At 29.4% G+C, this 14,133-nt stretch overlaps 1 protein-coding gene across 1 annotated transcript in view; it reads left to right on the forward strand.

Annotated features, from left to right (window-relative positions):
- LOC116765520 (calcium uniporter protein, mitochondrial) overlaps positions 1–14,133 on the forward strand; it is an 89,010-nt gene that overhangs the window by 69,416 nt on the left and 5,461 nt on the right. Inside the window, exon 4 of the mRNA XM_032654991.2 lies at positions 337–492. Coding sequence (XP_032510882.1) covers positions 337–492 — 156 coding nt within the window. The remainder of the gene's footprint in view (positions 1–336; positions 493–14,133) is intronic.

Consider the following 14,133-nt stretch of genomic DNA (forward strand, 5'->3'; position numbering starts at 1 on the left):
CTAAATCTTTGAACACATTTTTATTAATGAATGTATGTAAAAGGAAAATTTTAGTACGTCACTATTACTAATACACGTTTTAAACGATATAATACATAAAACTGAATGACTTCTCTTCTTTAAAAGCCGTCGCGTTTTTGAAGGTTTGGCCTATAGTTTCTGAGACACTTCCTTATCAGAGCCAACCGATACAGTTTATTCAGCTGAGTTTATTTCCACATGTTTCTTTTCGGTCACGTTTTTCTTGACGATTACTTTCGCGATAAATAGAAGTTGAAGCAGTTGTCATTAGTTCCCGAGCAATTTTTTGTTCATAATTGAAACTAAATCTCCCAGGTGAAAGCGGAAGACCGTGGTGTTGAGCGCGCGGTTGCTTTGGCCGCTGATGAACGTGTGAGAATTGCAGCCAGTGACACCGTAGAGTCACTGCTGGAAAACGACTTCCGGCTCTTGATCAATGACACTGAATACTACGTCAAGAGCCCGCCACAAGTAAGTTCATAGATGCTACATATCATTTATAAAATTCTGATTTAATATATAAGTATCAAAGTCTTATCTCAATATTAATATGAGAGGACTCGAATACTACACTGAGTTTGAGATGTTTTTATATTATTGTCTTATTCAATTCATATCGTCATTTCTCTTATATATTTTTCTATGTATAAAAAATGTGAATATTATTGTTAAAATTTCTTTTCACACATTTTCTTTTAGCCGATTCATAGTTTTGAATTTGGGATAATTGGAATAATCTGGAAATGTATAATAGAAAGTTCTCGGTTCTCGTATAATTTTAAAAATCTCAGTCCAAAAAGTCGTTAAGTCTTACCAGTTATTTTTATTCAGAATTCTCATTCTAGCTTAATGAGAATTTATTTTGGAAGCGTTTAATGTGAAGTTTATAAAACACGTTGATGTGTTTATTATCAGCTCAGTCAGGAAAATCTCTTTTTGGGCCACCAAATAATATTTAAAATTGTGATTTTCGAACAAGCTTTAACTCCAGCAGAGATTTTTACTTTCCTTTTAGCAGAAAACCTCTATAAAATGTGATAAATTTAAATTGCATAATTGTATTAATTTTAGGTCATAACTTCAACTTCAACTTTGCCGCAAAAAATATGTCGAAAGCATATGATATGTTTACACTATTTAAGGGTCTCGCAAGTTGGATTTATATCTCAAGATTATTTGGACTTCATCTTAAAAAATATTAAATGATGAAAATCGACTTGTATATTTCACTGCTATATCAGAACAATGTCATAAAGATGCACAAACTCCTAACACCTCTCTGTGAAGTCGTTTCAATAATAAAATGATTTCAAACTAATTTCAAACTCACATTCACGTAATTCGCTCTACTTACTGATAAATTACTGACTTCCTGATGAATTCGCTGTCTGTATAAGTGGAGCTCATCAAATGGTTCATTACGTTTCAGAACATTGACGAAAATTTAAGGTTTCACATAAATAATAATAATAATCAAAAATAATATGAGTAATATTCAAAATAAACTTAATAACTGCGTTTATAGAAGATTATCGGATTTTATTTTATTTAGAAAATTTCAAAAATCGTGAAAGTTTTCGTCGAGATATTGTAATATAATGGTTTGAAGTAAAATGCGGTCCGCCTGCAGCTGGGTCAAGTTCCAATCGTAAAGATTTTTAGATGCGATATCTCGCCTATCGAAATCTGCAGAGTCTAGTTCATTTTCAAGCTGGTTTACTATTGTATGAACACATCTATTCGCTTTTCCCAGGTTTTCGTTCCTTATCTTATACGTAGTATGTAATTTCTAAACATTTCGGAATATTTTGAAATATAACAAAATTTTACATGTCCTATCTGTATATATGTTAATAAAATTGGAGTGTGTGTTTGTAACATTGAACCGAGCGTTTTTCATAGCATTGGATATATACGGTACATACACCAGAATAACATTTTTGTTTGTCTGTCTGTTCGTTTGTTTTCGGCTAATCTCTGAAAAGGCTTAACCGCGTTGGACGACACCTTCATGAGCAGGTAGCTGATATAATAAGGTGTAACTTAGGATACTTGTCATAAAAATCCCAAATCCCGATACCGATATTAGTCGTTATCACTCGCGTTTGGAAGGGGGTCGCATGCCGCGCTTAAAAGTATTTTCATTGTCTTATTATTTTTCTTACGCAGACGGAAGTCGCCTGTAACAGCCAGTACAAAATAGTTTTGTCTGAAATGAATATAGTACATACAAACTATATCCCTTTATATTTATAATATGATGGACTGAGTTCAGTGAATATGGATCACAAATAACCATTTCTTTTCAACAATTACAACTGAATAAATCATAATTTAAAACAATTTTTAAACAATTCTTAGAGCGCATTGTTAAATATTCTTTTAGTATTAAATTCAATCACAGTCCTGTATTTATTTAGAGAATGTTTCTCTCCAATTTTATATTTGTTCAACTATCCTGAAGTTTCGTACAAATAATCCAGTGAATTACCGTTCTGTCAAAATTCGTTAAACCTTTTTAAGTCTCAACTAGAAATGGATTAAAGTGAAATGTGTGTGGGATATTTTAAATTATGTTATTATTCCTAACTCGTTTTATCGGCAGCGTCTAACAAGTTTTAAGTATTCGTGTTGTGAGCCCTTTACTGCTACCTAAAAGCACTTAATAAGATTGAACGATGTTACTCCGCGCTTAATTACAGATAAAAAAGATTTAAATGAACAAAATGACTTCTTAAAGCTTTTATTGGGCGATTTGGTACGGCGAAAAAATACTTCTATGCGAATAAATCGCCCTCCAGGGACTCACGCCTATTATCTCTATTGAACATAATATTTTAAAACATTAGAAGCTAATACTTATTTGATATTTAAATAATGTTTTTCATAGCCTTAAAATTTAAAATCAAGTTCTTAAACTGTTGATAATTGTTTTATTCTGAAATTATTATATTTTTTTCTGTGGTGCCTCAACAATATTGTGACACCTGTACAATTAAGATTGTATTTAAGAATAACTCTATTATTTATGGCTTTTTCGTCATTCATTCATCTTCTAAAAATGTACAAAAATCTATTGGTACGGAATATTTCAACAATTTAATGTATGAAATAAATCAATCAGTTACGTCACTCGAAGGCAGAAGATTTTCTGTCTTTTTAAAGTGTATAATTAAAGTCATTTATGCTAATAAATATTTATTATACATTTTTTTCTTCTTAATCACTAATAGTATCTAAATGCATTTTTTCTTAATCAATCCATCGTAAAACATACAGTAAAATAAACCTACTGTAGAAGCTTTTGTTCGTTAGTAACAGTGATTAATTATTGCTCTACGTGTACGTAATACATATAACTCCTTCACCCTGAGGCGTCTTGTTCAATATTTTCATCTCATTAATAGTAATTTTATAAAGTGCTAGTGAATGAAGTCTCCATTCGTTCTCATCAGTGAGTACAATCTTGAAATATGAGCCGTCTATAACATGAACTATCACACATTATGTTTACGAAGCCGTGATCTCTTATTTTGTGTCGTTATGATTTAATTTACTTCCATTAATAGATATCACTTATTAACAACAATGAATTATTATAACAAATAGTAGAAATTTCTATATAAATGTCAGATTTTAATTCGTCAGTGACACGCTGTAGTGATGATAATGATTATTTTGTTTGTTAAATTTAACTTTATTTTTATCCACCCAATAGTGTTCGTATATATCATATCTTATTTCAACTGAACGTTTGACATTTGGCTGAGATTACAGTACTAGCTGTCACTGTCTGTTGCGGTGTGGTGTTTCAAACGACTTTGTTGTTTTCGGTCACAGCGACATCAGAGTAAATGGATTTTATTTGTTACATTTTTAATAGAATTTCTATAACAAGGGAATCGATAAAGCCTTATAGTATAACATTTCACTGTATATTGTTATATCGTGTATAGCGGACATTTATTGAAGAAAGTCTACTGTCTACTACAAAAAGTTTTTCCTTATTTACGCACTAGTTGAAGCTTTTAGCATCTTCATTAAAAATCATAAATGTATTTGTCGTGTTTACAATTTATATTTCTCCCAAAACGTATTTTCATGTAAGGATGTTATTTTGTGATTCTTATAATTGATATGACCTAAACTATACATCTATACGTATTAATGAAATTGGAGTGTCTGTTTGTGAGAGTGAAATAACTGTCTTTTAGTACATACATACGCATATATAATGCACGTTACATACACCAAAGTAGCAACAAGTTTTTGTATCTGTTTGTCTTTTTGTTCCGGTTAATCTCTTTAATGCTGGACCGATTTTGTCGAGATTTTTATTGGCAGATCCCAGATGTGATATCGAGTAACTTAGGCGACTTTTTTTGTCCTGATCACGAAATTTAGCTTGCTTAAAAGTTTTTCCTTCCTCTTTGTTTTTTACGCAAAGTTTTGGAATACAGCTAGTATAGTAAATATACATACATAAAATGTTAGCATTAAGAGAGAACAGTATCAAAGTTAGCTCCTTGATGAACATTATACTGATCATTGTATCTATATAAATTTTCGCATATTACGATATGAAGTAAGTTACCGAATGAAAAACTAGAAAATGTCCGTTTACTAGATCGTAGAAACTCGTGTTAAGGTTACAGTACTGCAGGAAATACGAATGGAATGGTCGTTTAATTTATGTCCATCCCATACGTTGCGTTTAACGTGTCCCGAACAAATTGGGACCACAAAATGTGCTAACTATTCCCAAAGCATACATTGAAATAGATTGAAACTTGGTTATTCATTATTAATAAGAGATTTATGTATTTTGGATAACTAAAATAAACAAAACATAATCACTTTACCCATTAAGTAATTTGGTACTTTTCTATATTTTATTATTGTTATTCATAATATATGCAGACGGTTATCTTATAATACGTCAGTCCAGTGAACTGAATTCAACGCCTTTGTCTGCTTTCATTTACTCGCTCCACCGCGTCTGCGAACTTTGATGAGATATATATTTTATAGGTGATGAACAAAAATTCTAACTGAGCGATCCGTTTGTTACTGCTATAAAAAAGTTTTAATAGTTTACACGTACATCGTATAAATATATTTTATACTAATAAAAAAGATTTTTAGTACCTTTCTCACACAAATAGACCTGAAATTTATGTGACTAAATAATAATTAATTAATATTTTTTTTATAAAATTAAGTATGAGATATAATGCTTGGAGTAACATCTCGTTGTAAATTAACATAACACAAAGTACGAGAAACAATGTTTAAAGAAACAATTTTTTATTTTGTACAATATTGAGCTGAGTAATTATATCCATTTTATTAGCCTCGTTTATCTTGTTAATTCTTTTTAGAATTTACTATACGTATAAGTTGATTATCAACAGATTATAAAGAACATTAAATGCCCCCAGAATAGAGAATTTGACTTATTTTTCAATAACCTTATAAGTTATAAAAATCTTATTCGCGTTCCTGTTTCCAGTTAAATATTTTGTACCTATTGTATATTTAGGGACAAGAACTATCTCACATCAGGTCTGCCTGATCACGGTTTCTGAAAAGTAACCTAAACGTCGGAAGTATAAAGTATTTAAAAATAATAAAGTACGCGTAGTAATCAGAAAAATATTAGTTTCATTACAAAAAATTGTTAAGTTTTTAGATTTTTTTTATTTTTATTTATAAGTGATTTATAATCAAAGTGCATAGTTTACGTTTAAGTGTATTCTATAAACAAAGCTAAGCCGCCCATAAGTTTGCTCAGTTGGCAATTGATCGACATATTGAATTTGCGTTAACCGATGATCCAGATCACAGTAGTATACATAACATTATTAATAATATAGGACAATGTATTAACTGTAATCCGTACATAAAATGATATTAATTTATAAAGCTAAGCTCTGATTAAATTGTCTACCACAAATGCCTCATGCTGGATTAGATTGGAAATGTTATCATGGTAATAGTAACTTAAAGCCAATTATCTATTTTCAGCGGGCGGCTTTGCTAGTTTCAAATAGTTGTTTTTAGTACTATAGATATTTTCTAAATAAATTAAGGACGGAAAAGAGAAAGTAGCCTCATATCCGTTAACTTTACTTCGGCATTGCATAGTTTATTCATTTCATAAGGAATCTAAAATATAGGTAAAATCACATAAATACTGCTTCGTAGAGTGACGCCGGAAACTAAAATCAAAGACAAAGAATAATATTAAAAAGTTGGTTTTGCTTAAATTTTAATACCATATCCAACATTGATATACAGAAGATGACGATAACTCATGGAAAAAATGGTTCATATATATTTCTGTTTTATATTCAAACCTTCTTTTATACTCAACTTCAAAAATAATTGCACATTTTAATAGTTCACCGGTTTTTTTGTCTATCTATCTTGTGTTAGTATTTATAATAAAAAATGTATCTATATACAATTAAAACTATGTACTTTTATTGCTTGACGTAATGAAAATAATTAATAATATACGTATTAATCTTCACGATCATCTGCAATCTCGCAATAGCACCCGCTATCGATATCTATAAGAGGAATAAAGTTCAACACAGACAGTATTTCAAATGAAACCTTAAATTAACGGCTTGTTAAAATAAATCGATTTTTGCTTCACAATACTTGTGTGAAAGACAACATATACTCGTATATATGAAAAAAATTGTTTGTAGATTTTGTTTATCAAAGTCGAGCACTTTGTATTTCATAAATCAATTGTATTTTTATTTATTATAAAGAACGCATTCGGGTTAACTAAAATCGAATGACAGTACATTTCATACTGAGGCCCGAGGCCTCTTTGTAGTGAATTAATATTAAGTGTTTGTAGTATATATGAAATTGAAGTGAATTGATTGTAGAGAATATATTATTTTAACAAATACCTTATATTATAGACAGAAATTGTTATAAATTTGATTGTTTATATTTAATAAATAATTTGTTCATATAAAAAACAATTAAAGTTCCCAAGTTCTTCTATTTTAATATATATTTGTCTTAATTTAGTTTTTCTGTGACACTGTTTGTTGTTATTTTTCAATACAAACATAATAACCCGGCAAAATGTCGGCAAAGAAATTGTTTATTTCATATTAATAGAATAAATGAAAAAAAAATGTCGCTCGAAAAAAATATATCTCATGTAAAAGTATTAAGTGAGGGAATTGTATAACCCAATTCGAAGTCGTCTCTTGAGAGAGTTTTGCAGAATAAATCTGCCTGAGACTTACTTTATAAAGAAATAACGTAAGTTGCGGCGGAGTTATTTGCAGTTTTTTTGGTCAAGACTAAAGTCATTAATTCTTATTATTTTGAACACATCGTTTTCATCGTCCTAGACGTGACATTGTAAACTCTGTTATTTTTAGGACTATTCTTTCTTTTATTACGACTACAAAATTGTGATTCAAAATATTTTGGAACTTCAGTAAAGTTGCTTTAATTGGCTTAACATTGTAACAAACTAATAAGACAGAACTCCCTCCTACCTAAACTGAACTTATTAGTTTTCCTGTAGATTGTACTTCATTAATGTTTCAATTATCTCGGCAAGTTCATTGGGAGATATAATGGAATACCATTGTGCCAAGTCGCAAGTCGTGAGACTACAGTCTAGACTTGAAATTGATGAGTAAGATAGAAAGAGTTACACAAAAAAAATTATCGTACAATTTTATACACTATTAAAAGCCTTTGTTATATTCTCTTTTGTACCTTCCTTTGAAGCTGAGGACAGCTTTTTAACTCATCATCTTAATTTTTTTTAAATATTTGACTAAATTTATTATGTGACATCCTTTATTTTTAAAATTTGCGATTATGGTCATAATTAAAGTCAAATAAAACTATGAAAAGAATACAATTCTGAGCAGTATCGTTTATCACAGTGAGAAACAATCTCAGTAAAAGATTACTGTAAACTTACTCTCATAGTTCTGTAGACTCACCCTAGTTAAGATGTCGCAACTGTTAAGTTTGTTAGTTTCAAAATGTGAAACTTTACCTCCAAGCTGTTAATGTAATGGATTGCAACTAGGGAAGATCTCTCTAGTCTTGAGGGTATCAATTGCAAGCGAAGTAAAGACTAATGTGGATTCTCTTGAACATTTTTTTATACATGATTATTGTTATTTTTAATAATAAAATGTAAAAAGGTTAAAAGAAACTGTTGGTATTTCCTTAACATTATATTTATTCGTAATACATTATTATTTATGGAATAAGAATATTTTAAGCCTGAGAAAAAAAATCGATGTTTTTAAAATATTGATATCTCCTTTTTAGTATATCTCAATGCTTTGTGTTCGAGATACAGTTTCAGACTTGATTTTTAATGTTCAGCGTTACTGCCAGTTATGTCCTACAAAACTGCTGAAGCCAGTATTTATAGTTTTCAAATACAGGTTGATACTTAAATGTTGCCATTACAAAATTACAATGGTTCAGTATTATAATTAATTATAATCAGTCATAAAAATAATTTTAACGATTATAGTATGTTTTAATTATTACGGAACGGATGTCGTCACTTGTGACATTTGATATAATTTAGTGACGTCATAAAATCAAACGTTCTCTTTCAAGGTATACATTAAACATATCGTGACCTAAACTGTAGGAAATTTCACCTAGTTTAAAATTAACAAATATATGGAAAAAAAAATTCTGAAATATTTTTGCAGATTAAAATTAACAATGTGCATGCAACTTTGAAGAAGTTTAAACTGTGGTTCGGTACAGTTTCAACCCAAATGATGTTTATACAAACATTTAATTTTGTTACGTGGCAAATAGCTTTATGCAAAATAACATATATATCTGTCAAGAGTACTCTATAACTGTCTAGAAAGTATCATATTTCTTTTAAATAGGGATATAGAAATATCAGCAGATAAAAGTATTGTAGGTTTTCAAAACACGTCATAAGACGACAGTATTGAATTGAAACTTAAAGCTCATTAGAAGCAACAATTTATTACAAATATTAAGGTCTTCCTAACTTGGACCAAACATTTAGTAAAACTAAAAAGATTTTTTTTTTCCAAATTCAAAAATGTTTTCAATCTTTATAAACATTGTTATGGAACATAGGTACATCAGTGTCATTTAAGACATCTTTATACAAATTTGATCTGAAGCAAATTATTAAGATATTTCCCATGTTTTTTGCGAAAAAAATGCTCAAACTCAATTGAAAAAAATGTATTTCAATATCACTTCCTACACATTATGGGAGGTTTTATAAATAGAGCAGGATCTCCTTGTTAGAGTCTGAATTCCGTAGTGAACAACTGACTTCCATCAGGACCTTCCTTGTAAGTAAATTTTGGACTATTATATAGGTCATTAAATAATAAAATAAATGGTTTACTAGAGTTGAACTACTTCTGCTAGAATCTTTATTGGAGAAATAAAGAAACTGCTGTTAATTTTAAGCAATGAACATTTGACACAAAATTCTAGGAGATTTACTAATTTAGAAACTATGTTTAATGTGTACCTGTGAATATGCAATTATAATTTAACAAAAAATATTAAATCGTATTTTGAAAAAACTATTACACCAAAATACCACACTGAAACATTAAGAACAATATGTAAATTTCTACTTCGACAACAAAACAAAAATTTCCAAATAATTTTTATTTAAATAAGATAATTCCAGAATAGCATTCTTCGACGAGCAAAATTTTAAAAATAGATATTAAAACTGCAATCATGCATGTCAAATTAATTATTGTTTCTGACGCTATATTTTATGTTGAGTATCAATTATAAGGATTTTGTTATTCCTATAGACTCAGAGCACACTCTTCAACACTTATCCGCTTGTAACGGTCCTCATTTTCAAGTAGTTGCTATTAATTATGATACAATTAAAAGCATATTCAATTTTCAAGCTGAGTTCCATGTTTCAAGCACATTTTTATAGTAGCAACAGAAAAAGTCGATGAATTAGATAAAGAAGCGGAAGTTGATGGAAACTTTTATCAGTGTAGATCAGCTTATTCGGATTTTTTTGGTCAATTAAAATTTTGAACTCGTATGACAACATCATATCGGTTAAAGGTTGCCAATTAATGGAATATGGTATTAGACATTACAACCAAGTTCAGGCGATCTTATCCTCTCGTTGACAATAAGTAGGACAGAAACTGTAATTGCTTTTAGGCTCCGGTCCGGACATGTTCATCTAAATAGTTTCGCAGCATCAATGAGCATGTCTACCTCGGCCGTACATTGAAAATGAAATATCGTAGAAAATTCTCTCCGTACATCATGACTAAATTTGTCCGAATCACAACAAAAAAAAAGAGACTTTCTTGTTAAAATCAGCGCAAATTCTTACACCGTAGGAATGCGGATTACCGTTCTTTCTACTCCGACAAGCAAATAAGGTAAAAATTCTACTTGAATATCTTCGCTTGTTGGAATTAATTTTGATTAGTTTAAACCGGAGCATTTTTATATCAGACATCTTATGTAATTAGAGCAATTGCTCGAATAGAAGTGTAAACACTTTTGATAGTTCTTGAAATAAACAACGAAATAAAAGTTAATTTTCTGTGCAGAATTCAATTCAAAAGACTAACTATACTGTTATTAAATAATCATATTCACATCAAATGCTTCAACAGTCTGAGTAGAATTATATTATGAATATAATTCTAAAATTGAAAAACTGCTGAATCATTATGAGATTCCGAATATGTTATTTTTATACAATATCTGCAATGACGTTATATATTTTTTTGAGTGTATTTTTATTGCTGTCTACTCAGATTTATAATCTGTACAATAAGTATTTATACTAATATTATATTATTATTATTTATATTATATATATTTATATTATTATTATTACTAACAGTTATAGTCGGAAAATATCAGTAATTTATGCTTGTATATGTGTAACGAATTAGTGACGCATAATTTTTGCAAAACCGACAAAAGCAATGCCGGCTGTTTTAGTTAGTAATACTCGAATTAACAACTCAATCTATCGAGATCAATCCAATTAGTGCGTTAAGTACAGAAGCGCTCGAGTACTTAGATAACGAGACGAGTTGACAACCTCATTAGTATGAACTAATGGTACAGGAATTTTCAGATTACATTTCTGATTTATTACATAGAACTCTTCAATATTCTGAAATATTAATATATATTAATTAATATTCTGAAATTAATTTCGTATATTGCTTTATTTGAAAATATATTGAGATATATGATGGTATTTCAATTGGCAAACACACAATCTTTTGGATTACATGTAACTAATTAAAAGTTTAAAATAACTTTTAAACTGGCGTGATATAAGTTTGATGTCGATGTATGTTTATATCAGTGCAGCAGTGTAGGAATATCAACTCTATTCCCTAATGATAAAAGGCATTTTTGCCTATGATTACTCGATTAAGCGCCTAACGCGTGCCAGTCAAATTTAAATTTTGAACTCTGATACTTGCTTTCAAATTACACTTAATTTTATTAATATTAATTAATAATTTAAACTTTTATTATTATTATAATAGTGGATCACATAAAATTTCAGTAGATATTAAAAGTAAGAATTGTAATCTCATTTCGTAAGGCTAACAATTAAAATAATGACTACGAAATTTATAACTTTTCTTTGAAAGGGTTAGGGTCCTTGAAAATAAATCCTTTGTTCAATTACCGTAAATAAATAAAAAAAACCGGTGTACATTAAGACAATCGTAGTTTTTATATTTGTTATATTAAAATTGAAAAAAATATTTTTTTACACAACTGGCTTCAGCAACAAATTATGTGAAATAGGTCAATGCAATTATGAAAAAAGAAAAACGAGGACAAAGGGAAAGCGCCGTAAAGAATTTCAGTCCTGTATGAGATATACATCTTTTACTTTGGATGTTAAGGGTATTTTTATTCGCCGTCTTTATCTCTAATTTCCCAAATTCCAGCACATTTTATTTTCTGCCGTTCAACCAGTGATTTTGCAGCGAAATTTACAAGTAGCGACTGCTGAGTACACACAATATGTCTATTCAAATATTAGTTCTGTATTCGCGGGTAAACACGTATAATTTTTGTTATTTTGTATATATCGGTTCCGTGATAATGTTTAAATAATAACAAATGGTTAAGTTATAAATGCCTTTCTAAAATATACAATTAATGTATACAAGTGAAGCTTCCCAAATTTAAAGTAATGACCTCAAACTGACAAACAAATTGCTCTTTATATTAATATAAGAAATGATGCAAGGCATAATCAACAAGAATGAGATTTAAAGGAATTTGTTTAAAAAAAAAATTCCTTCCACGAATGAGATTTTATTGTATGTATAAAGATCTGTTCTGAAATACATTGTTTATACTGATATTAAAAATACATGTGCCTTAAATATTTTTATACAATCTACATATTTTTGCTTATATGATGTGAAAACTTGAAGTCCGTCCAAATTAACCTGTATTCATATCAAAACCTTTCCTTCAATGTGATGAGTTGATTATTAAAAAAATAAAAATATAATTTTCCCTTGTTATTTTTTTTAATAAACATCTACCAGACAAGCAAACCTTCAAAACAATTGATTTTTTTTATGTTTTACATATTACATTTATAGTTATATGAATCAGGAAATAATGTACTTGCTCAAATAAAGAATAAAAAATAACCTTGTCCTTACAATATATTGTAATTGACAAATTCTCTTAAAACATTTGTCACCAATGTTATGTTGTAAACATACTTTAAAAAAAATTTATTATACTCTGTTAATTTACGTTTCGTGTCTTATGGGAAATATTTTGCAAAGGTTTTCCCAATTTCGGTGATCAAAAAGTAAAGATGCTGCAGTCCCCCCTAGGCTTTTTTCCTGTTCCTCTCAAAACATGGTCTTACTTTCCGCATATTCGTATAAGGATAATTTCAGTAAGTCAGAGAATATTTTCTCTCGCATTATCATTATAAATAATCAAATATAATTATTTTTCAAAGAAATTTAATTCAAAGAAAGTAAAGGTTTTAAGCTCTGTCAGAAGTAAACATAAAACAGGACATAACAAAAAGGATCCCGGAGTGAACACTCAATTGATTTAGTTTAACTCGACCCTAGATTCTTTGAAATAGGTCAATGCAGTACAACAATAATTACTTTAGCTCAATGCTATAAAACAACTTCAAATTTGTTTAAAAAAAAACAAAGTTACCGAACCCAAGCTGTTTTCCGCTTCTGTTTCCGTAAGCTACTGAAAATTTAACTCCCTTTATGTTTAAACAGATTTCGCGGTAAGCTTACCCAATGTTTCTGAACAATTGTACTTTCAAATAAAAGTCGAGAAATGCGAAGAAAACTTAGAACTTAGTTAATTAGCAGATATATTTTGAATAACATTATTTTTATTATTTTGAACGTATTTCAATTCATAATTTATTGTGTGTCGGATGGGTGATTGTCACGTTATGAGATATAAAGCGACGAATGAGTTTTATCATTTAATACTGCCGTAACCTTAGCACAAGATAGTATCCTCAAACTGTATACGAAAAGTACCCGGTTCGTAGATAACAGTAAGCATAATCATTGTCTGATGACCAACACGTAGTAAGGCTAAATATAATTGGTACCGAGAAAATGTCATAATTACGTTTAGACTGCTTACAAGAATATGGAATACTTATAATACACATCTCTCATACAAAATACATATAATGAGATCTAATATTTTCGCGAGTATTCATTTAAATGAAACTAATATTTTTCGGATGAACTACGCGTGATTTATTTTTGTAAAAAACTACATACTCCCGACGTTTCGGTTACTTTGTAGCAACCGTGATCACGGGCAGACGAGATGTGTGTTCATCATCCGAAAAATACTAGTTTCATTTAAAATATATATATCTGTTGCCGGCATATAATTCACAGAAATATTCTTCAACTTTTTTGGCCTAAAATAATATTTCTGTGAGAAACACATAGTTAGCCAGTTCAAAAGTTATAATAATTTCTGCATGACTTCAATAACAAACCTGGCGACTCGCCAACGCTTACTTCTATATATTTT

Source organism: Danaus plexippus, chromosome 11 (genome assembly GCF_018135715.1).
Source record: "Danaus plexippus chromosome 11, MEX_DaPlex, whole genome shotgun sequence".
Taxonomy (NCBI): domain Eukaryota; kingdom Metazoa; phylum Arthropoda; class Insecta; order Lepidoptera; family Nymphalidae; genus Danaus; species Danaus plexippus.